This window comes from Miscanthus floridulus, chromosome 10 (assembly GCF_019320115.1).
Source record: "Miscanthus floridulus cultivar M001 chromosome 10, ASM1932011v1, whole genome shotgun sequence".
Classification (NCBI taxonomy): domain Eukaryota; kingdom Viridiplantae; phylum Streptophyta; class Magnoliopsida; order Poales; family Poaceae; genus Miscanthus; species Miscanthus floridulus.
Window position 1 is genome coordinate 123,889,167 of NC_089589.1, and position 25,640 is coordinate 123,914,806.

Genomic DNA, 25,640 nt, shown 5'->3' on the forward strand with positions numbered 1-25,640 from the left:
GGGTTTGAATGATTGGTGCAGAGATGAGTGCTTTCTTAAGAATGTTAAAAGATTTCAAACATATATCATCAAATTCAATGGGAACATGCTTAGCCAAAAGATTTTTCAGCAGTCTAGCAATATATGAAAAATCTTTTATAAAGCGACGGTAGAAACCAACATGACCAAGAAAACTATGGATCCCTTTGATATTTATGGGAGGAGGGAACTATTTAGTTACTTCAATTTTAGCTCTGTCTACCTCTATCCCTCGTTTGGATACCAAGTGTCCAAGCACTATGCCTTCTCTAACCATAAAATGACATTTTTCCCAATTAAAGACTAAGTGTTTTTCTTCATATGTTTGCAAAACCTTGTCTAAATTTTCAAGACAATCATCAAAAGTTTTTCCATAAACAGAAAAGTCATCCATGAAAACTTCCATGATTTCTTCAATCATATCAGAAAATATAGACATCATGCATCTTTGAAAAGAAGTTGGAGCATTACATAATCCAAAAGACATTCTACGATAAGCATAGGTTTCATATGGACATGTAAAGGTGGTTTTTCTTTGGTCATCTGGATAGATCGGAATCTGATGATAACTTGAATACCCATCAAGAAAACAGAAGAAAGAGTGATTCGCCAGTCGCTCCAACATTTGATCAATGAAGGGCAACGAAAAATTTTCATTCTTTGTTGCCTTGTTAAGTTTTCGATAATCTATGCACATCCGTCATCAAGTGACGGTTCTTTGGGGGATTAAATCATTCTTTTCATTTTTAACAACAGTCATGCCTCCCTTTTTAGGCATAACTTGAACAGGGCTTACCCACTCACTATATGGTACGGGATATATGATCCTGGTATGCAGGAGTTTCAAAACCTTTTTCTTAACTACCTCTCTCACCGCATTATTAAGCCTATGTTGGGGCTCCCTAGAAGGTATAGAGTCAGGATCTGTAGGGATGGGTGCACAGAGCAGGGCTGATTCCCTTAAAGTCTTGGAGTGAGTAGCCAAAGGCATAACGATGCTTTTCTAAGACTGTTAGCAAGCGTAGGGATTCTTCCTGAGAGAGTTTATCACTTATAATCATAGGGGAATCTTGATCATTATTAAGAAAAGCATATCTAAGACCAGAAGGCAGGAGTTTAAGCTCAATGGTGGATTTAGGTGATTCCAGCAATTCATCTAAAGGTTCAGCCTCTATGGGATTTTTGTCTTCTTCTTCGATGAAGAACGAGGCATCATCTTCAAGGTTGGGTTCAATCAATTCGTTAAGAGATGCAACCTTAACCTCTTCCATTGAGTCTTCCTCGGGAATTGGCTCAGTCTCAGCATTTAGAGAGTGAGTGATGGGTATAGAGAGCTTAAAGTTTTCCCAAGTCTTAAATTCAACTTCCTCGTTTGTCCTTTTTGAATAAGTCTTTCAATTGGTTGTCCTATCAATAGGTCAAACTCCATAATATCAAAGATATAGAAGCTCAGATGAACCTTAGTTCCTTTTACCTGGATAGGGAGGACATACAAAATTCCCAAACTCGGGAGAATGTGTCCTGAAAGACTTTTCAATAACTTTGTTGTTGAGGTTAAAGGCATATGTTCCAACAAATCATGAGCAAAAGATGCAGACATGATATTAACACCCACAATAGGATTGTAAAGAGTATCGAAAGGAGCTTTGTTAATTTGACAACTAATGGATATACAAGGTGAATCTAAATGAATCACATCAGAGGAAAGCTCTGATTCTTCTAACCATTCATTGCTTATAATAGATACTAGCTCTTTCATAGTCTTTTTTAAGGAAAGCTTCCTCAGAAGGGTCTAAAGGTTCTTCATAAGATGATTTCCTAGGCTTCTAGGGTCTCCTCACAACATGGTAATTCGAGGTATTTCCATATTCATCAAAAAGTTCATCCTCAAATTCAAGCATGAAATCCAAAATTGGAGTTTTCTCCTTTTTCGGTGGTTCAAGATCTGGGACAACTAAAACTTGTGATGGGTTTGCTAAAGATTCTGGTTCGGCTATCTGAGGTTCTTCCTCTAGTGGCTTCTCTACTTCTTTAGGGGTGTTCTCTAAGATTTTTATAAGAATGCTTCTCGCTGAATTGGTGGAGACATGCAAGAACGAACCTCCTAAAGCTGTATTAAGACGCTTTGAGGTTTTCCTATCAAGACCCATATAAAAGTGTTGATGAAGAATGGGGTCTTCAATGGCAAGGTCAGGGTCAATATTAATAAGGGTATTAAAGCGTTCCCAAGCCATGCCCAGGGATTCTTTTTCTTCTTGTTTAAAAGATAGAATCTCTAAACAAAGGCTAACTGCCATAGAGATGGGAAAGAATTGTAAACAAAAGCTAGAGCATAGGGCTTCCCAATCTCCTTGTCTACTCCCTATTGTGAGATTGTACCAGCGTTTCGCTCTTCCCATCAAAGAGAAAGGAAAAAGCATCCATCATAATGTTTCGTCTGACATGCCTGCAATGCGTAGGCATGCACAGGTTTGCTCAAACTCATTTAGGTGAGAATAGGGGTTTTCATTGTCTTTGCCTAAAAAGGATTGATCCTAAACCATGTTGATTAAACATGGACGTAGCTCATAGCCAGGTGTTATGATAGGCTTTGAAGATTCTTGTGGCTATAGGCATGCGCTTGTGGGTGCACCATATTGGTAGATGGGGGTGGATTCTAGATCCATGGTAAAAAGAAAGGAAAAGAAAAGATAAAAGAATAATGATACAAGGTTAAGCTAGGTTCGAAATTAACTCAGCAACCGTTTCCCCAGCAATGGTGCCAAAAATGCTTATTGGTATATATTAATGCACACAGAATCATCCGCAAGCGCACGGATATTATACCGATGCAACACTTCACTGAGAGTACCTAGTTTACGCAGTAGAATTCCATGATTTCCTTTGACAAATAACTCCCACTCCTGCTCCTTGTAGCATCAAGGAGCCGTCGAAGTTCATGCTCCAGTACTCCAGGTCGGCTACAGCCGATTCAATGTGCGCTTCTGTCCATTCGGCAACAAAGTCCGCCAAAGCCTCAGATTTTATGGACGTGCATAGCACATAAGTGATGCCATATGCCATAAGTTCTAGGGCCCATTTAGCTATCCATCCGGTCGTGTCCCGATTGTTGATGATGTCTCCTAGCGGGAAGGAGGTGACCATGGTAATCGTGTGTACATCGAAGTAGTGAACCAGCTTCTTCTTTGCCAAGTACACCCCATAGAGTATCTTTTGGATGTGCAGGTAGTGAGTTTTGCTGTTGGCCAGTATTTGACTGAGGAAGTATACCAGTCGCTGAATGGTCTAAATGTGGCCTTGTTCCTTTCTCTCTACAACGATAGCCTCGCTGACCACCTAGGTAGTAGCTGTGATGTACAGAAGTAGAGGCTATTTTTCATGAGGAGCCACCAGTATGGGGTTTTGGTCAGGAAGTCCTTGATATCGTCGAAAGATTTTTGAACCTCTGGGGTCCATCGCCAGTCTGGCGTCTTGCGTAAGAGCTTATAGAGGGGGAGTCTCTTCTCGCCCAGTCTAGAGATAAACTAGCTTAGGGAAGCCAGACATCCCATGAGCTTCTGAGCATCTCTTAATGCTCGAGGAGGTCCCATATCGAGGATGGCTTTAACCTTCATTGGATTGGTCTCAATCTCGCAAGCCGATATGATGTAGCCAAGCAGTTTGCTGGATGGTACCCCGAAGGTACACTTTCTGGGTTGAGCTTGATCTTGAACTTTCAGAGGTTATTGAAGGTCTCCGAGAGATCTTGAATAAGGTTCACAACTTTAGATGATTTTACGATGATGTCATCGACGTAAGCCTAAGCATTTCTATCGATCTACTCGTGGAGGCAGCACTTCATGCAGCGCTGGTATGTAGCCCATGTGTTCTTCAACCCAAATGGCATGGTGACATAGCAGTATATGCTCCGATCGGGGTGATGAATGAAGTAGCTAGTTGGTCAGACACTTTCAACTGGATCTGATGATAACCGGAGTAAGCATCGAGGAAATAGAGTAATTCTGATCCTGTAGTGGAGTCAATGATCTGGTCTATATGGGGTAAGGGGTAAGGATCCATCAGGCATGCCTTGTTAAGGCTCGTATAGTCGACACACATTCTCCACTTGTTGTTCTTTTTGGGCACCAGGATGGGGTTTGTAAGCCAGTCTGGGTGCAAGACCTCCCTGATGAAGCCTATATCGAGGAGCTTGGCTATTTCTTCTTCTATAGCCCTGCGCCTTTTGTCGTCAACCTGTCTCAGGTGTTGCTTGACTGGCTTGGCGTCGGCCCGGATTCTCAGGGAATGCTCAGCGATTTCCCTCAGCATGTCTAAGGGTTTCCAAGCGAATATATCCTGATTGTTAATTAGGAATTTGATGAGTTCGTCCTGTTGTACCTGGTTCAGGCTCCTCCCGACGTTCATGGTCTTACTCAGGTTGGTTCTCTCCATGTAGACTTTCCTCGAATCTTTCCTAGGCATGAATGATGGGGCCACGGTTGGCTCCGAGGCCGTGAATTGGGCTAGTGGTAGCCTCCTTTCTTCAGGAGGTTGAGACTGGAAATTGAGACGCAGCGGAGCACATTGGAGCCCCTGAGCCCTGTCCTTGGATGAGGACATAGTCAAGCTCATGGTGCGCCGGATCCATGTTTTGGACCGTGTTCTCAATTGCGAGTAGATCGCATTGATAGGCATTTTGAAGATCCTTAGAGATCATGATGATACCTTTGGGAACCGACATTTTCATCCTTAGGTACTATGGGGGTATGGCCCCCAAGACGTGGGCCGCACCATCGGAGGTGGCCCGGCCCACAAGATCAAGGTGTGCACGGCGCTGCTCGGCGTGCACCGCAAGATATTGTATAGTACCAAATAGGATACTTTACTTGTAACCCTGCCCCTCCAGAGTATATAAGGAGAGGCAGGGGTCCTCTACTCGACATCATGTATTCAATACAATATACCAAAGACACAGGACATAGGGTATTACGTCGATCAGACGGCCCGAATCTGTCTAAATCGTTGTCTCTGCGCCTTGTGTCACCATCTGGTTCCTAATTACGCGCATCCCCTCCGACAAATCTACCATCGTGGGATACCCCTCGGTGGACTGCCGAGCATATTCCGTCGACAGTTGGCGCGCCAGGTAGGGGTGTGCGCTTGATCCATGGCGAGCCAGATGGATCTCAAATCAACAACGCGTTCTCGTCGTCAATCTCGTGGAGATCCATCCCGGTCCACGATGATTCATCGCTGCTACACCAGCCCCTGCGACAGCAGATCTGATCTCGGAACCACCTTCGAGGTTGTCTTCACCAACAACTCACCGCCGCTGCTCTCATCAGTCCTCGTCGATGACTAGCCACCGCTGCTCTGGTTGGCCCTCACTGACATCCCTCGTCGCCGCCGAGCTGCAAGCAAGCTGCCTGCGTCACCGACCAGATAACGCTATACGTCGCTGACAAGACACTCTGTCTAAAGCTAAGTCACATTTTAATATTCTTCTAAATATTCTCCAATCTCTGTATATCATCATAATGTTTTTCCGAACTGTTTTCTCCATGTTTGCTCTCCAAACGATTTTTCGAACCCCCAAACAGTCCTGTTGATGCTCGGACGACTCCAGAGACGGCCCTGTCTCCGGCTCCTCCCTACACGTGCTACGGGCTCCGCGCTCTGCGTTATGGGTAATCGGCAGCGGCTCCTTGGTCACTCCTGTTCCTCCTACACGTGCACGGGCTCCGCGCTCGATGTTATGGACTATGGGCTAGCTAGGGCTGGAGACTCAACTACACACTAACTGTTCGGGCGGTTTATATTAAACATAAATATATTTTCACGCCAACTGAGCGCCGAACTGCATACGTCGTTTCATCACCATTGCTGATTTTTCTCTGGAGTTTATTTATTTTTACATCATGTACTACCCGTTCTACATGTTTGTATTGCAGGATCATCGTCCAGGTGATCGGACCACCTGGTGCTCGGACTTCTCCACCGATCAACTGGTCAGACCGCTTGGTTCATGGACTCCGTCGCCGACCAGTTGATCGGACTGTTCGCCGCTCATGCTTCATCGCTAGCTACGCTGGTTACTCCTCGGCCCTCGGATTCTTCGTGCTCGAGGACTAAGTGGGCACACTTCACCGCACGGATGTCGTCAGCTACGTCGGTGCTCAGACTTCGCCGCCTACGCCGGGCACTCCTCGGTGCTTGGACCTCGCCGCCTACGCCAAGGACTCTTCGGTGCTCGGACATCGCCGCCTACACCGGGGACTCCTCGGTGCTCGGTCATCGCCAGCGACGCCGGGCACTCCTCGGTGCTCGGTCATCGACAGCGACGTCGGAGACTCCTCGCTCCTCGGTGCTCGGACATCGCCAGCAACACTAGGGACTCCTCGCTCCTCGGTGCTCGGTCATCGCCAGCGACGCCGGGGACTCCTCGCTCCTCGATGCTCAGTCATCGACAGCGACGCCGGGGACTCCTCGCTCCTCGGTGCTCGGTCATCGCCAGCGACACTGGGGACTCCTCGCTCCTCGGTGCTCGGTCATCGCCAGCGACGTCGGGGACTCCTCGGTGCTCAGACATCGCCGCCTACGCCGGGGACTCCTCGCTCCTCAGTGCTCGGACATCGCCGCCTACACCGGGGACTCCTCGCTCCTCGGTGCTCGGTCATCGCCAGCGATGCCGGGGACTCCCTTGCTGCTCGGATCTTGCTACGTCTCGTCGGTGTGCTATCAAGCTGCTCCATGCTGTTTGGATCAGGGTGCTGATCTTGGGCAGCACGTCTGGGGTCTTGATACGCGTATGTCAGACGACGTCGGCAAGCTTTCAGACTTCTTTGACCCTGCTACAAGATTCATTCTTCATCTTCCAGCAGGCTCGGGGACTAAGTGGGCACACTTCACCTTGCGGTGAATGTGCTTGTTCTCATCTCAAGGCTACGCCCAGGGACTGGCTGCCTGCTCGGCTGGTCTTCTACTTTATGACCCTGGCACCACGTGACTGCATCACCTACTGTCAGGCTCGGGGACTAACTGTGGGGGTATGGCCCCCAAGACGTGGGCCGCACCATCGGAGGTGGCCCAGCCCACAAGATCAAGGTGTGCACGGCGCTGCTCGGCGTGCACCGCAAGACATTGTATAGTACCAAATAGGATACTTTACTTGTAACCCTGCCCCTCCAGAGTATATAAGGAGAGGCAGGGGTCCTCTACTCGACATCATGTATTCAAAACAATATACCAAAGACACAGGACGTAGGGTATTACGTCGATCAGACAGCCTGAACCTGTCTAAATCGTTGTCTCTACACCTTGTGTCACCATCTGGTTCCTGATTACGCGCATCCCCACCGACAAATCTATCATCGTGGGATACCCCTCGGTGGACTGCCGAGCATATTCTGTCGACAGGTACGAATAGTGAGGGACGGCCATGAATTTGACGAAACACGGTATGCCAAGGATGGCATGATAGGTGTCCTAAAAATCCACATCCTCAAAGGAGAGTATCTCTTGGCAAAAATTCATCGCCTCACCGAATGTAACCTATAGATCTATGATGCTAAGAGGCATCACCTATCTCCCACGTACTATTCTGGTGATCGGGCGTCTTGGTGGGCGCAATTTGTCTGTGCCGATCATTAGTCTTTTGAAAGTGTCCCAATATATCAGATTGGAATCACTTCCACCATCCATAAAGATCATAGTGGCGCAGACAGTCTCGAGAACTGCGCTGACAACCAGGGGGAACCTACCGACGTCGACCGAGTGTTCGGGTCGGTCACTTTCGTCGAAAGTGATCCGGTGCTCTAACCAAGGTAATTGGGTCGTTGATGCTGGTGCCACGACGCGAGCCTCCCGAACAACTGGTGTATGTCCCAAATCTGACCGGATCCTAGTATGGGCATGAATGGTCATCACTCATTTGAGGGTTTGTTTTGAGTGTCCCTTACACCACCGATTGTCCCCTCGAGGGGTGCCCCATGAGGGAGTCACCGTGGCAGCTGTCACACGATAAATCTTACAATCTATGGTGAGATCAGCCACTAGGTATTCGTGGTTCTGACATGGAAGGTTCATGGCATAGCCAAGATTTACCCGATAACTCGGCTTTTGACTTCGCTTAACGCTCAGCCAGTTGGTTCCGCGATTTCTCTTCGTTATCTAGGGTGACCCGACCCTATTAGGGTTGATCACGAGCGTCGAGAAGAGTTCCCAGGCGCGTGCCATCGCGGCGCTCTTGAGCCTGTCAAAGAATCTAGGCAAAACAACATCCAATGATGGCGATGGTTGTGTATCATCTGGATGCTGTGATTCCCACCAGATCGTGCGTGTAGTGTTGAGGAGGTACTCCTGACAGAATTGAGAAAAAGTAGACTCGGCGTAGCGAGTTACATGACGTGCTAGCTAAAGCGGTCCTGCGTCAATCATGTCCTCGAGCCTGGTGAGGTAGAGCTGATCGGGCGATGAAGACATCGAGGCCGGCGCGTGAGTCTTGAGGTTGCCATGCCGTGGAACCCTCGATCGTGTGGAGGTGGTAGCACCATGGCCGTCCTTCTTCGATGCCTCTTGATCACACCCTTACTCGACCTGCAGAGAATAGCCATCCAAAACACAAAAACGAATCTGAACGTGAAAGGCCCCAACCTGACGCGCCAACTGTCGGATTGTTTTGTTCCGGCAATATCCAGCAACGTGATCGCATAGACGAAATCAGATGGTAGCATATGAGACACAGAGATTTATACTTGGTTTAGGGAATGTACACGCTAATCCCTACTCCAGTGGTGCAGCTGCTGTAGTATTCTTATGCTCAATTACAGGGGTTGTTGCTCCTAACTATGAGGTAGATGGAATTGGTGGAAGATTGGATCGATCCCGAGCCCGAGGTCCCTACTCTCCTTTCTATAGGCAGGAGAGGTAGGGTTACCGATAGGGCGATTAGGCTAACAGATTGTTTCCTAGTTTGTTACAACATATTGATCCTAACTATCGTCCAGATACATTTGCCTTGGTTTGCCTTGATCTCCACGTTGGTCGATCGCGTCAGCCCTTGTGGGCCTCCTCCTTTGACGGTTGCTGGGTCGATAGCTGGGCGATGGTCATATATATGGGCGGTGCAGGTACCCCTGCCCATATCTCTGACACATATGCAACATCTAAATTAACACACTTGCCACATACGTCTAAGAAACAGCTGAAACATTCGGGACATACGCTTGTAAAATATGCAACATTCTGATCTAGTTTTACAACATCTGTATGAAATAATTGCAACATACCTATAAAACATCTAAAACATTTGAAATGTGCGCTTGCAACATGCATCATATCCTAGTGTTGCATGCTACGCTGCCTGCATCGTGCCGCAGCCGTAGTAGGAAGCGAGGCCGGAGGGCTTCCGCGCGCAGGGTCCGGTGCTTCTCCTTGCGCTGGAAGCGGCTGTTGGCGTCGTCGAGCGGGGTAGGCAGAGCAGGAGCAGCGGTAGGTGCAGCGAGGCGGGCGCGCGCAGTAGTGGCAGGAGCAGCGCGGAGCAAGTGCAGGAGCACCGGAGGTGGAGCGGGAGCAGCAGCAGGCGGGGTGGGCGGCAGGAGCAACAGAAGGGACGTGGGGCGCGAAGCAGAGCGGGATGGGCCCGGTGCGGCGCCGCCACATTGGAGAAGGCCGCGGCGGGCGGACCCCGCAATGGAGGCTCCCGCGACTGTTGCATGCATGCGGCTCTATAGAGGAGCTCGCGGTGGTCGATTGCGAGCGGCGGTGGGGAAGGATCGCATGCATGTGGCGGGTGGGTAAGGGGGGAACCGAAATGTCGCTGGCTTTTTTTTTGGAGAAACCATACTGATGGTGGAGCTGAGCAGACCTATTGGCCCCGATCGCTACACAGGTCTAGGAACAGGGCGTCCGGACGGATGCGCTAGGACGGACGTCCTCACCAGATTGTTACGAATCACAAAACAATACCGTGTAGTACTAAGTATTAACTGAATTTCCAGTCCAGGCAGAATGCAGAATTAATACAAAAATCAGAGGCCTTCTCCATACAAGGATGACCAACTCTTAGAGCTCGTCGGCGACCTTTGCAACTTCATATTGGACCAGATTGTACACGTCAGAGGCGCCTACCATGATCGAGAGTCTGACTTAGGTACAAATCCTCAGTACCAACACCTTCGTGAGACTGAAAGGCTAGCTCTAGGACGTTGATAACAATGTGTATGAAATTTGTATATTTAATGATGGATTGTATATATATATATCATTACGAATTGGACTTGTAATTGTACTTTATATAGTCGCGTTCGGAACGTTGGTCGCGTGGCGTTCGGCAACGCGAACGCGGTTTGGAACGTTGGTCGCGGGCCGTTCGGCAACGCGGATGCTGGATGGAATACGCAGAAACAAACAGTTCTGGTCGAATTTGAATTGTAAATTTGAATTTTTTTTTGCGGGAAAATGTACTGTAGGGGCGGTTCTAGATTGAACCGCCCCTACAAACAGGTATTATAGAGGCGGCTGGCACTACAGCCGCCCCTACAAATAGATTTGTAGGGGCGGTTGGTTCTTGAGCCGCCCCTACAAATAGATTTGTAGGGACGGTTCGTAATACCAGCCGCCCCTACAAATGCATGATTTGTAGAGACGCTTCGGTAGGGGCGACTGGCCAAACCGTCCCTACAAAGGGTTACCAGCCGCCCCCTAAAAATGCTTTTTGAAGTAGTGAATGTAAAGTAGGAATCGATCCTCTTAATATTTCAATTCGAACTTAATTGCAGAAACAGATTCTTCTAGTAAAGAAATCCAGTTGATTCAACTCTCCAAATAAAGAACTTTTCGTATTATGATTGACGGCTGGCTAAGGGAGCCGCAGAGATGAGCTAATGGTGGCAATGGCAGCCCCGGCCACAACCCGGCTTTGCCTTTCATCACCCCTGAACCATATCGAGGCCGGCACGTCCTTCAGGTACTTGGACGAAGCCAGTGCGACTGCGGCCGCCATCGAGACGGCCCCGGACGCACGGACCCGCTGGCAGAACTCGCCGGAGCCCTTGCAGACGCCACGTCGACCCTGCGACGGCCGCAGGTGCCGAAGTCGTCCACGGAGAATGACATTTCCGATATATCATATTTATCCTTTTTATCTGTGACCCCTATAAATTTTAATTTCTGAAAATAAAAACCACGGAACGTGTAGCCCCTCTGCATGTAACGAACAAACCAAAGCTAACATATTCACATGTGTATCCTGCTCCAATTGTACATGGTACTGTTTTGTAGTACCATTTTAGCTAACCGGGCAATCTGAACATGCCTGAAAGTTCAGTTTTCGTGTGGTATTGTATCAGAAACGGTTTCTGTGTTGGACTTGACTCATAGCTGCGCTGAAAAATAGAGGTCACTGGGGAGTGGGGAATGGCACCATTACATTCACAAGATCCGCTTAGTACAAGGTTCTACTAGTATGCATGTAGGTTTCGAGGATCAGGCATGGATGAGATTACAATCCGTGTAAACTATGCTTGAAAGTTGAAAGATACAAATCAAAGATGAGTATGGACTTTGGCCGAAACACTTGGCTCCTGTAGAACAACAAGGCGGCATTGCCATTGCAGTTGCAGGTTGCAGCACTTACTACCAATTGCCTTTTTGCATCGCATATAAGTGAACACTGTGCTCATAAATTCCTTCAGCAGTAGTAGTACTGTAGTACGCTGTCGGCGGTCGGATATACTCGATCTCCTCAAGTCTCAAGTCTGATGCATCAACAGATCAGATGGAGTAGTTAAACGGAGGCGCCATTGTTGGCGGTGATCTTGCCGTTGACGATGTGGTGGTTGTCGTCGTCCATGTAGCGCTTCCAGAACCAATGCTGCTTCCACACCCTTTCGGTTATCTCCTCGATGGGCACGTTCTTGGTCTCCGATAGGAAGAAGAGGACGAAGAGCGACATGACGAGTACCCAGGCGGAGAAGAAGAAGAAGATATCGTACTTGAGGTGGCAGAGCATGGAGAGGAAGGCCTGCGCGATGAGGTAGGTGAAGAGCAGGTTGACGTAGACGGTGACGCTCTCTGTCCCGCCGACCTTGTCTCCAGCGGGAAGGTCTCTCTGGGGATGAGCCAGCCCAGGGGCCCCCACGACCAGGCGAAGGAGGAGACGAAGGTGCAGACCATGACGACGACCATGATGGCCCATCCGTGTCCCAGGTTGTCGGAGTGGTCCGTGACCTTGATGCCCAGCACGACGGCGACGGCCACCTGCGACAGGAACATCTGCACGCCGGCCTCCAGGAGCAGCATCCGGCGGCCGACGCGGTCGACGGAGTAGACAGACACGAGCGTGGAGATCACGTTGACAGCGCCCGTGATGACCGCCGAGTAGAGCGACGCGTCGCTCTTGAACCCCAGCGTGTTGAACAGCACGGGCGCGTAGAACATGATGGCGTTGATCCCAGTGAACTGCTGGAAGATCTGGAGGAGCACGGCGATGACGAGCTGCGGCCGGTTGCGGCGCTGGAGCAGGTTGTGGAACGGGTGCTTCACCTCCTGCGCCACGCGTCTCGCCTCCACGATCTCGTTGAACTCCGGCTCCACGTAGTCGGTGCCCCGGATCTTCTTGAGCACGGCCTTGCCCTCATCCAGGCGCCCGCGCTCGATGAGGCTGTTGGGAGTGTCCATCACGAAGAGCGCGCCCAGGGTGAGCAGCACCGCCGGGATGCCCGCCAGCGACAGCGACAGTCTCCATCCCCACGGGTGGATCTTGGAGGTGCCGTAGTTGACGAGGTTGGCGAAGAGGATGCCGATGGTGACGTTGAGCTGGAACAGAATGTCGCGAGTATTGTCGAGTTCTGCAACTAGTTTTTGCCAGGCCCAGTACCACACCGATACGGCCATAGCAAGAAGAGACGCGGCCTCATCGATGCCCATTGGGCCGAGTTGTCTTCAGAAAATGCCCATTGGGCTGATATTTTTCAAAAGAAAAAAAAATTATTGGGCCCTAACGACTTGGTCGTTTGTTCTGTTCTTTGCTACTTAACAAACAGGGAATGAGAACCCAACTTGGGTTCAGCGGTTCAACCAAACATATCATTCATCAATGGAGATGCACACCAGTTCTAGTCTAAAGTCTCAAAATACTCTAAAGTGTAAGAAGAAACTAGTCTAAAAGACTCAAAATATTAATGGCACGCATGACCATCACCCACCCCCTGAAGATGTGTACAAACAACCGAAACTAGTGTCGGAGCGGTTGGTGCACCCGTGCATACATCCTGCAGATATTTCCGACCGTATCAGTTGAAGTGTTGAAACTTAAACGCCCGTATTCAGATATCCTAATCTGTTATCTGTAACAGCATGCCATGTCTAGGACAAATATCTGTCCCCCTCCTACGCCTGCTGATCGTAGGCCTCCATCAAGCTCATTTGTTTTCGCTCATTTGTTTTCCCTAAAAGCTGCTGAATGTACAAACTTACCACATGAACACTGTCCCAGTCCCGCCTGCTCTAACATAATTGCGCTGTGCATGTCCTGTACGTTGGCTTGGACAGGAACACGCCCGCATGAGCATGATTTGCAATAATCCAGCGGTAGGCGATAGGCATCTCGCCGCCGCCGCTGCCAATGTTTCTAGCCTCATTTGCAAACTCTAGAAATTCTCTGTCTATCGCTCTCCACTGGGACCCATCAGCTGGGTGTCTCAGCATATTATCTACCTTATGGTCTTCTTTATGCCACCGCAATAACTTTGCATGGTCTTTATTTCTGAACAAACGTTTTAAGCGTGGTATTATAGGAGCATACCACATAACCTTGGTAGGGATTTTCTTTCTAGGACGTTGTTCACCCTCGACGTCACTGGGATCATCGCGCCTGATCTTATACCGCGCTGCTTTACATACCGGGCATTTATCCAAATTCTCGTATTCATTGCCATGGTAGAGGATGCAGTCATTAGGACATGCATGTATCTTCTGGATTTTTAATCCCAAAGGGCAGACAACCTTTTTTGCTTCGTACGTAGTGGTGGGCAATTCATTTGGCTTCGGAAGCATCTTCTTTATGAGGTTCAATAAATTCCCAAATGCCTTGTCGGATACACCATTCTTTACCTTCCACTGTAACAATTCCAGTGTTGTACCCAACTTTTTTTGCCCCTCTTCGGCCGTCGGGTATAGCAACTTCCTATGATCCTCAAGCATGCGCTCGAACTTAACTTTCTCTTTTTCACTTTTGCATTCTTGTTGTGCATCACGAATGGCATCGCTAAGAGCATCACTGAAATCATCTTCTGCCGCTACCTCTTCTTCATCTCTCCCCATTGTAGTATCATCAAAGGCACCATACTTAGCAATAATATCATCAATGTCTAAATCTTCTCCTTCACCTTCTTCCATCATGACCCCGCTTTCTCCATGCTTAGTCCAACATATATAGTTTGACATGAAACCTGACTTAAGCAAATGTGAATGAAGACTCATTGAGTTTGAATATTCCTTTAAATTCTTACATATGGCACATGGACAGCACATGAAACCATCCTGCTTATTTGCCTCGGCCACACCTAAGAAATAGTGCACGCCCTCAATAAAGTCTTGGGAGCAGCGATCGGCATTGTACATCCAATGGCGTGACATAATCTGCATTACACGATAAATTATGAAAACCTTGAACATAATTAAGTATTTTATTACACAACATAGATGACACACACACGGTTGATTAATTAACTAAGCCTGGCTACAACGTAAGCAATCCCAACTATCACTAAACAAACTAAAACTACAATGCACTTCAGTAACATAATTATTTCGTGACCGTACGCAACTAGAACAGACAAATCATTCTTCTGTTGAATATCAATAAGCTTCTCCTGCTGGCTCACTGCCTCATCATCAGCAGCCGCTACCTCAAGCGCACCCGAATTCTACACGTATGTAGCATAATCTTCCTCCCAGTACCAACCATCGCATCCATTGCCCTCCCACTAAAATTAAAGCCAAAAAATATTTAGTCAAAAATATTCAAGAAAAGCAGGTCAAATAGCCATAATAATCAAATGCGTAAGAAACTCACATCGCGATCTGGACACTTGTAGAAAACACAACCCTTGTTGGGTCCCTGTCTCTTGACTCGGTACTCCATCACAATCATCTGCTTACACTTGCCGCAGATAATGAGATGGAGTTCTGGCCTCAGTCGTTTCGCAACCGAACGAGAGGCCGAGGATCCGGTACCAGTTGTCATCTACTTTCTATACTTATTTTTGCAAACTCGTGTAAATTTCACATTTTCTATAATAATATATTTAAACAAAACTAGTTGACCTTGCTTACGTGATCATCTCGACGAGCATTTCTCTACCGGACGGCACCGTACTTGGCCAAGGAAGAGCTCCGATTCTACGAGGAAGGCAACACGGTCTTCCACGACCATTGCCGCTCTCCCTCGTAGAATCAAAGCTCCTCCTCGACGTCCGTTACCACTCGGCAGAGAACATGCTCGCCGAAATAAACACGGTCCACAAGTTCAACTAGTATGGATTTTCTATAATTTTCTAACTATTTTCTAAGTTTTTCATTTCATGGAAAATTTAATTCTAAAAAATAAAAGGTATGATTTCTAAGTATTTCATTTCATGGAAAAAACAATTCTAAGTGACCTGCTCGATATCGGCGAGCTCGCGGGAGTTTAGGTTGCCGAGGATAGTAACATTTGTAGATGACATTTGTAGGTCTGAAGTTATCAAATATCCATCAAATTATAGCTCAAAAACATGTTTCAATAAATAACCATCCATACTAGTTGACCTTGCTTACGTGATCATCTCAGCGAGCATTTCTCCACCGGACGGCACCGTACTTGGCCAAGGAAGAGCTCCGATTCTACGAGAAAGGGAACACGATTTTCCACGACCGTTGCCGCTCTCCCTCGTAGAATCAAAGCTCCTCCTTGACGTCCGTTACCGCTCGGCAGAGAACATGCTCGCCGAGCTGAACACGGTCCGCAAGTTCAACTAGTACAGATTTTCTACAATTTTCTAACTATTTTCTAAGTTTTTCATTTCATGGAAAAATTAATTCTAAGATCACGTAAGCCATCGGGGACGAGGATGGCGCGTGCTCCAGCGAGGACGAGCGAGGCGTGATTTTGATGAACTAATTTAACTTTTGTTTATCCAAACATATATGCAAATCATCATGTGATTTTGAGCTAAAAATGACATATAAAATCATAATAAAGTCCAACATATAAAGTTACATATGCATCTACATCGCAAAATGAGATAAGCTACTGATAAAACATAAGATGATTAAGTTTGTTATCTCCAAAATCGAAGAGCAACACCAATGGAGGGGGAGAGAGCAAGAACAACAGCAAGCTAAAGAACAGAGGCAGCAAGCTCGGGGAGGAAGAAATGAGCCGGTGTATAGGCTGGGATAATTAGTCCCGGTTAGGGGGCCAAACCGGGACTAAAGATTAATATTTATTACCCGGGCATCACACAAACAGGGAATGAGAACCCAACTTGGGTTCAGCGGTTCAACCAAACATATCATTCATCAATGGAGATGCACACCAGTTCTAGTCTAAAGTCTCAAAATACTCTAAAGTGTAAGAAGAAACTAGTCTAAAAGTCTCAAAATATTAATGGCACGCATGACCATCACCCACCCCCTGAAGATGTGTACAAACAACCGAAACTAGTGTCGGAGCGGTTGGTGCACCCGTGCATACATCCTGCAGATATTTCCGACCGTAGCAGTTGAAGTGTTGAAACTTAAACGCCCGTATTCAGATATCCTAATCTGTTATCTGTAACAGGATGCCATGTCTAGGACAAATATCTGTCCCCCTCCTACGCCTGCTGATCGTAGGCCTCCATCAAGCTCATTTGTTTTCGCTCATTTGTTTTCCCTAAAAGCTGCTGAATGTACAAACTTACCACATGAACACTGTCCCAGTCCCGCCTGCTCTAACATAATTGCGCTGTGCATGTCCTATACGTTGGCTTGGACAGGAACACGCCCGCATGAGAATGATTTGCAATAATCCAGCGGTAGGCGATAGGCATCTCGCCGCCGCCGCTGCCAATGTTTAATCCGAAAGCGAAAGCTCTTCGGGAGCCCCGGAAGACCTCAGGAATCTGGTGGTTGTGGCTGCAGACGCAGCCAAACCACGTACTAGTGGTAGCCTGACAGGGACGAGAGCAGAAGACTCCAAGCAAACTATGCTGGTTGAAGTCAAGGTGTCAGCCAGTACGGCTGTGCAGGTAAGTTCTATGAATTTTTAGGCAAAGTTCTATAGTATAGGGGGGCTGAGACTTAAGATCGAACAGCAGTGTTATTCAGTCCCCCCTAAAATATTTCCTGGATCCGCCGCTGCTGGTACTAGTTACTGCATGCATCGCTATTCGTGGCCCGTGTGGTCTATTAACATGGCTACTTAGTACTAGAGTCAATTAACATGGTGGCTTGCTCAAAGTTGCAGATTCCTCCGTCGTTTCTGTTGATGGCAAGTTGGCAACTGGGACAGCTAAAGATCGAGCAGGTAGCACCGTAGCAGCAGCAACAAACGATTATCGTCCTGTTCGCTGGGTTTATAAGCCGTACTTTTTCAGCTTACGAGTAATATTTTTCTCTCACAACAAATCAACCAATAGTACTTTTAACCATGGCTTATCAGCCAAACGAATAAGGCAAATCATTACGATGACGTGGTTAACTACTCTCACGCACGAGCAAACTTGAATGAATATATTATTACTATAGAAACTCGACTTGCACAAATGATGGGGAGTTGATAAAGTACGTAGTCGATCGTTGACTTGGACTCGTTATATACATGCCAGTCATATCGATCAGCATGGTGGCGCCTTTTGGTTTCCAGGCACATCAATCATTAACCATCTTGTTGATAGCCATTTCCACTGCAAGTTGCAAACATTATTCGTTTTGTATTTTCCATTTGACGATATAAAAGAACTTATATTGTTTCTTCACCAAATGAGCTTTGAGTCTGACAATTCGGCCTATTGCTGGATATATAGAAGCATAATTATAATTAACTCAAATTAATCACCTACACTTCTTTCCTAACTATTTAAACTTCCAAAAATTGAATACAAACTGCAAAATATGTCATTTTGAAAAAGTTTCCCCAAAAAACATGGTTTGTTTGGAACACGCTTTAAATTAAAATATCACTGGTACAAAAATGAAATTTCTGTATTATCGGTACAGGCTGATATTTAGCGTGTATCGTTAAAAAAAGTTCATGAACTTGAATTTGATCTGTCAGAACTTAATGAACGCGCACCAGCCCAGGACGAGTGGGTAAAAGTCCCACAGTAACCTAACCCTAAAAATTTATCCTATTTTCATCCCTCCTCTTCCTTTCCAAGCTACTGCTATTTGCTCTCCCAGCGGCACGCCAAGCTCTCAAACGCTATGTCCTCAATTTTTTACTATTTTGTCTGTTTTTTATATCAAATAGCTTAGACATATTTTACTTGGTTTTCTCTATTAATTAATGATTTTTTATATAAATTTTGGCTGAAATTTTCTTGTATTAGATTTCTGATATTTTCGTTATTACCATTTATCAGTGACAACCGATATTTAAAAAATATGGATAATGGAAAGAAAATTTTGGCTCTCAACTGTTGACGTCATTTGAACTCAAGGACATCTTTCTTAATTCAGTCATGTTTTATCTGACATCTGGCACTAGAACTCATAAATGTTTGTTTTGTGATCCAAAAGTAACAAAATTTTCTCTCCTTGTGTACTTAAAATGTACCTAGGATCATAGATTATTGAATGTAAAAAACACATATATTAAAGCATTGGAGCCAGATTTTCATTTATTTATTTTTCTACAAAACTGGTAGCTAGTTACCATGTGCTTACCGAATGATTTTTGCACACAGAGAATGTTCCGAACTGGTGCATAGAGTCCCCATTGTATATCCCACCTTGTGCACCGGTGTAGACACTGTCAGTTGTGTGTGTGACTTGACCTCTAAGAGAAGTTTGTTGAGACCTTTATTTATACAAAGCTGTACTTGTTGTTCAGTAGGCACCAACGTCTTCCAAATACAGAGTAAAATAACATGTTGCGCAACGCGAGTACTGTTGTCTTAACAATTGGATATAACATTATTCCGAACCTGCGCAACATGGGTCAATGTCGTCCATCAGCAAAGTTTGTAAGCATTCTGTTTTTCTACCACTGATGAGGTCTCAATTTTCTTCTTTTATGCAATCTTTAAGCTTGATATATGTGTCAAATCAATACATTCTCCCTCCTTGTAGCAAAGAATTGCACTTGGAAGCAGATAAGGAGCAGTTGAAGGCGTAAGTCATATAATAGTTTCTAGCTCTCAACATCATTATTTGGTTTAGCCGTCTTGAGCGACGTACATTGAACTATAGATAAGATGCATGGTAATTAATGTTGCCTTATTTGATATCATCATAACCACAATATATTCTGTTTATGTCCAAGGAACCTGCAGGTATAGATGACTTATTGAAAGGCTATTTGGTTTGAGGAATCACTTTGTCCTCGATGAGGTGGTGTATCATGAATTTATTACTTAAATTTAGTGGAATGACTTCATTCTTCGTACTGGTACTAATTATTACCTTGTAAGGAATGAGGTAATGATGGATCAGTCCATTTCATCCCACAAACCAATGCAAACAAAAAAGTGTAGTGTGACTAGATGATGAACTAACTCGTTCTCGAACCAAACACCCACCAAGCCTAAGTAGTTGGTTGGATTGAGTATGTACATCTAGGTTTGAATCCTCTTCAACTCAAAATTATATATGTGCCAATTTCTTGTTATCATACGCCATCCAGCTAGCTCCAAACTAGTTGGTTGATCGAGTCTTTACACAACTTATTTCGTTATACATGTCTCACTAACAGTCATAGTGTGTATTTTTGGTGTATATTATATTTTTACTTTTCACCTTTGTCCAGCTAGGGGACACCGTATGGTCACAAGTAAGCCACATATTGTGTTGTATGAACATTTAATAAATAAAAACCTTTTTTCGCAACATATTTTATATTTCTTCATTTTGATATTCTAAAATTATTGAGTGGAAAAGTAGTTCCCTAATAACTGGGGTTTATTTGCAATTTTTTAGAATACTACACAACCATGTGTTTTATGCAATTCCAACACATAATTTTTTTGCACCATAAGATTAAGATCCAATAGCCTCCACCCTTCTTCTACCTCCAGCCTTCTTCTACCTTCAGACAATCACAAGATCACAGATCACAGGTCACTGCAGGTAGCCGCCGACGGCGCCCAGGCTGCTCACCCTCATGGCGTTGGCCCATCTTATCTGAGCGTCGATAGCGCCCGTCCTCACCGCCCTCATGTTCTCGGCAGCTCGGTGCTCGCTCATGCTCGCTGCTGCATCCGGTGTCCAGCGAGCTGTCATCGTACGTGGTGTACCTCGGGCGTCAGCCAGCACGCGCACGCCGTGGCATTGGGGACACAAGGGGCCGAGGAGCTCGAGGTGCTGAAGCACGATGCTGCCGAGCCAACCGTATGCGGCCTGCTGACCGGCGTCTATGGCGGAGAGTACGGACGCGAGTTGCAGTTTCTTTTGGTCACCGGTGAGAAAAAGAGAGCGAGAGAGATAAAAAAAATCCATGTGTTTTTTTTTTCTAAAACACACTTGTGTTGTATAGCATTTTTTGAAAATAAAAGTAGCAGTCAAAATTATATTCTAGAGGCCAATTACACATCACCTTATTTTTGGTATTCCTCAAATCGTACGTTTTCGTTATTGGGCAACTAGGTGAAATAATGTACTGAATTTAAAAACAAATCATGTTATGGTCTACATTCAATTATAAGTTACTTTCTGTCTGTTCAATTTTGATAATCTTTTGTGATCGGAGTAAATAACTGATGGAATTAATGTTAATTAGCAGGAACAACAACGTACTTCCGCATGCAAAATTTGTTAAAAAACTGCAAAAGCTGTCGAAGAAATGCTGGTACGTATACAGTACAGGCCACCAATGCTATTGAAATCCTATTGGTGGCCTGTATTGTATACGTACCAGCAGTATTCATTTGCAAAACCTAATGCTTGTGATGGCACCCATGGTCACAACCGCCGGACTCGGAGCTGGAGCTGGAGTCCGAGTCCGAATCTCCGCCGTACGCCGAGCCTCCGACGCCCCTGACCACCTCGGCGACGGACACGGCAACGGCCGCGGCCAGCAAGAGGTAGACGGAGATATGCACCTGTCTGCAGAAGTTGCTGCCGCCGACACCACCGGCGGCGGCGCTACCGGCGCAGACGCTGACGCGCCTGCCGTTGGCGGAGCAGTAGGACATGTCAGCCACCGCGGCGAACGCGGCTCCGGTCGCCGAGTAGAGCAGCGCGGGCACGGCGACGCCCAGCAGCGGCATGAGCACCTTGGCCGTCTTGTCCTTGCCCTTCTTCCACACGACGAGGAAGATGGCGATGGCCTCTAGGAATGCCGCGATGGAGGCGGCGCCCACCAGGTAGACGAAGGGCGGGAAGTCGCTGTAGGTGACAGTCCGCGGCCGCGCGCCATAAGCCGCGTACACGGTGCACTGGCTCGCCGTGGCCATCAGCACCGCCGCCGCCACCGCCAGGCCCATGCCCGCGATGCGGCCGGCGATGCTCACCGCCGTCGCCCACTTGGATTCCTTCTTCTCCTCGTCGTGCATGGTTGACGTGCGCCGATCGATGGATGGATGTGCAAGCTAGCTTGTTAGAAGCTCGATTGTTGACTTTGAGCTTGTTGAGCCTTAGCTAGCTTGAGCTGGCGCGTAGATGTATATATACATATATGAGCATTTGGTGACAACTAACAAGTGGATGATGAAGAGAAGGTCAACGGGAGTGATTGGAGGCGGCATGTTTGCACGCTCAACTAACGTTCGTTAGCACGACGAGCTCACCTCCGTTTTGTTTTCTTGCCTTCTTGGTAATGACTAATTAGTGGATTAGCATCTAATCTCACTAGTTTACTCGCTAAATCGCTTAGTTTGCTTGGCGAGCCAACAAATTTGCCTGGAGTATTAGGGTGTTAGCAATGATTATGTTCCATGGTTAATTCATAGTAGTAGTATATATATTGTTAACATCTCTGCTCAGAATTATGCATTCATGAGTCAAACTGACGGCCCAGTACTTGCTTTGCAACTCCAACTGACGGCCCAACATGGTTTGGGAACTGACAGGCCAACCGAATTAATTAACCCCCCTCATTTTGGTCCAGTCCACTTTGAATCCTTTTCCTTTCTTGCAGTACACTTAGCAGAGTTGCATGCTTTTTTTTAACCAAAAAAAAAAGCTACATGACGACTTGTGGCCAAACAATCACAAAGAGTAAGCAAGCCATTGATTTACCAAGAAATTTAAACGCAACAAAGATGGCACATCCTAATGCTTGCAATGGCACCCATGCCCACATACGGACTCCGAATCCGAATCCGAGTCCGAGTCCGAGTCAGAGCAGGAGTCTGATCCCGACCCACCGCCATGGCACCACCGGAACGTGGTCAGGAACTCAGCAATGGACACAGCCACGGCAGCGCCTAGCGCGAGCCACATGGACACGTGCACCCGCCCACAGAAGCTGTCGCCGACGCTGCTGCGGCAGACGCTGAAGCGCCGCCCGCTGGGCTCCAAGTAGTAGGAGATGTCCCAGCCGACAGCGAAAGCCGCGCCGGCGGACGTGTAGAGCAGCGCGGGGACGACGGCGCCGAGGAGCAGCATGATGAGCACCCTCCAGGATTTCTTGCTCTTGCACTTCTTCCTCCAGCTGAGGAACAGGGCTACCGCCTCTAGCAATGTGGCAATGGAGGTCGCCGCCACCAGGTACCTGCATCACAGCCGCAAATGTACAAATGCTGTGCAGGTACTTGCGGCAATGGATTTTTAGTTCTCTGGTCTGGAGTACACGTACACGAAGGCAGGGAAGTCGCTGTACGTGACGGTGCGCGGTCGTGCGCCGTAGTCGGCGTAGACGGTGCACTGGCTCGCCGTGGCCATGGCCACCGCGGCCACCGCCGCCAAGCCTATGCCGGCGATGCGGAAGATGAGGCTGAAACGGTGCAGCCACTTGCACTACCGGAGACTGTGTAGTTACCGAGTGCCCAGATAATTACCGAGTGTCAAAAGTCGGGACACTCGGAAAACATTTTTTACCGAGTGCCAACACTCGGAAAACATAAACACCCGGTAGTAGACATCTTTACCGAGTCCGAACACTCGGTAACCTCAAACACTCGGTAGAACTACAATTTTACCGAAGGGGCGCACTCGGTAAAAAGAGACACTCGGTATTGAGCTGTCACGTCTCCTAGTGTACCAACCGTGCGCTAAACGGCGTCACGGCATGACATGTTTGCCGAGTGTAGAAGTATTTGCACTCGGTAATAATAAAGTTTTACCGAGTGTAAGTTCACAACACTCGGTAAACACTATATTTTACCGAGTGTAAGTTCACAACACTCGGTAAACACTATCTTTTACCGAGTGTACTGGAGCAACACTCGGTAAAATTCAACCAAATTTCTTGTTTGTTCCCTTCATTCTTTTCCCTCTATCCACATATGATATTGAGTTTTTTACCTGTGTGCCATTATAAAATATTGAAATGACCTGTGTACCATTGAAATTTGAAAAGGTTCTCCAATACCCTCTTTGAAATTTCTTTTGCTCTGTATACCACTTCCGTCAGCTTGCCGTTCAATTCTAACGGAGGTGGCTACGAACCAGAGTAAAAATTACCTTTTTTACCTGTGTGCCATTATAAAAGTTCAAAATGACCTGTGTACCATTGAAAAAACGAAATTGCTTGTTTGAGGCCCTAAATGAATTCAAATCAAAAAGTGGTCAACTACAAAGTTTCATAACTTTTTGAGATCTACAATTTTCATTTAGTAAGTTTTTCCATCCGAGGTCGTTTGAAAAATTTGAATTTTAAATTGGAGAGATTCAAACGTAGTTTTGCATGATAAGATGATTTCAAATCAAAAAGTTGTCAACTACATAGTTTCATGTAACTCTGAAAGTAGTCAACTACATAGTTTTATGTAACTCTGAAACTATGTAGTTGACAACTTTTTGATTTGAAATCATCTTATCATGCAAAACTACGTTTGAATCTCTCAAATTTAAAATTCAAATTTTTCAAACGACCTCGGATGGAAAAACTTACTAAATGAAAATTGTAGATCTCAAAAAGTTATGAAACTTTGTAGTTGACCACTTTTTGATTTGAATTCATTTAGGGCCTCAAACAAGCAATTTCGGGGCATGAAATAATTGGCATTTTTTCATTTTTGTTTTGCATGAAATAATGGAGACTTTTACCGAGTGTGACCTAAAACACTCGGTAAAGATTAGCCACGGCCCACCTGCCTACCATGCTTATGTTTACCGAGTGCCGTAGATCGGGGCACTCGGTAAACATGTACCAGGGCTGCGGTGCTTGAGTTTACCGAGTGTCGTACATCTAGGCACTCGGTAAACAGAAGCATTCAACAAGCCGTTTCTCCCTCAAATCGTTTCCTACTTTCACACACACACCGCACACGCCTCCCCACCGCCGCGGCCGCCTCCTCCCCTCCACCACCGCCGCCACCGGGCGGTCCCCCACAGCCGCCGCCACCGGAGAGACGGAGAGAGAGAGAGACGGAGAGAGAGACAGCGGCACCGGCGCACCAGACGACGATCCCCTCCGCCGACGCCGCCCCGTGCTCCCTCCTTCGCTCCCGTTCCCGCGAGGTGGGGTGGGGTGGGCCCCAGCAGCAGCGGCGACGGCGAGCACTCTCTCCCCTCCCCTGACCGCGGCCTCCCCTTCCGTACGTGCTCCCGCCGCACCGGTGGCGACAAGGGACCCCTGCCTGCTCCCGTCGACGCCAGGTACCTGCCCTGTTGCCCACCTCTCCCCTCCGTCTGGTGGCGCCGTGATGCAACTAGTATTAGTAGATGGCTGCAAACATCATGGCGCCGTGATGCTTTTCATTTGATTGAGTGTCCTTTTTTTCTAAGTAGGTCATGATTTGTTCAACCTGAATGTAAGGAACCTTTGTTTACAACTACATGACACAACTGATATATGTTCACCACTAAGGCCTGATTTGAGTCTACAGCTAGCCATAGGAACTCCTAAGTACTTAATGGGCCATTTACCAATTGCACAGTTGAACATATTGGAAAATTCCAGGCTTTTAGTGTCATCTTGACTTATCTAATGACCTCACTCTTAGAGAAGTTAATTTTCAGACCAGACATCTTCTCATAAAGGTAAAGAAGAAGTTTGAGATGAGCAGCTTGCTCTTTATCATCTTGGACGCATAGAATCATGTCCTCATCATACCGAAGAACTGCTACCCCATTTTCAATATATTCAGGAACCAACCCCTTAATCAGATTATTACTTTGAGCAAGAGAAATCATTTTAGCCAAAGTATCAGCAGCTATGTTGAAAAGGAAGGGAGACAGGGGATCCCCTTGTCTAACCCCTCTACCAGATTTAAAATAACTTCCATTAGAATTATTCACCTTGACACTAACAGTGCCAGAGCTCATTACTAACTTAATCGAGTCACACCATTTAA

At 46.8% G+C, this 25,640-nt stretch overlaps 2 protein-coding genes and 1 pseudogene across 2 annotated transcripts; all 3 read right to left on the minus strand.

Moving 5' to 3' along the window:
• Nucleotides 1-11,406: 11,406 nt before the first annotated feature.
• LOC136489504 (sugar transport protein MST4-like) lies at nucleotides 11,407-12,924 on the minus strand (annotated as a pseudogene).
• An 8,192-nt stretch (nucleotides 12,925-21,116) lies between these two features.
• LOC136486596 (CASP-like protein 1U3) lies at nucleotides 21,117-21,734 on the minus strand. The gene has a single exon (XM_066483532.1). It carries the CDS (start codon nucleotides 21,732-21,734, stop codon nucleotides 21,117-21,119), a length of 618 nt encoding a protein of 205 aa, XP_066339629.1.
• Nucleotides 21,735-22,452: 718 nt separating this feature from the next.
• Nucleotides 22,453-25,611, minus strand: LOC136489505 (CASP-like protein 1U4). The gene is made up of 3 exons (XM_066486119.1): nucleotides 25,279-25,611; nucleotides 22,979-23,139; nucleotides 22,453-22,894 (listed from the first exon to the last, which is right to left on the minus strand). The coding sequence occupies exons 1-3, from the start codon at nucleotides 25,609-25,611 to the stop codon at nucleotides 22,453-22,455; spliced, it is 936 nt and encodes a 311-aa protein (XP_066342216.1).
• Nucleotides 25,612-25,640: the final 29 nt, after the last annotated feature.

What these genes read in the sequence shown, in the direction of transcription:
- LOC136486596 (XM_066483532.1), bottom strand. Translation starts at nt 21,734, where the DNA reads ATGCACGACGAGGAGAAGAAGGAATCCAAGTGGGCGACGGCGGTGAGC.
- LOC136489505 (XM_066486119.1), bottom strand. Translation starts at nt 25,611, where the DNA reads ATGAGCTCTGGCACTGTTAGTGTCAAGGTGAATAATTCTAATGGAAGT. An exon ending in TTAACTTCTCTAAGAGTGAG is followed by an intron (nt 23,140 to 25,278) that starts GTCATTAGATAA and finishes AGTCTCCGGTAG; the next exon opens with TGCAAGTGGCTGCACCGTTT. An exon ending in AGCGACTTCCCTGCCTTCGT is followed by an intron (nt 22,895 to 22,978) that starts GTACGTGTACTC and finishes GCTGTGATGCAG; the next exon opens with GTACCTGGTGGCGGCGACCT.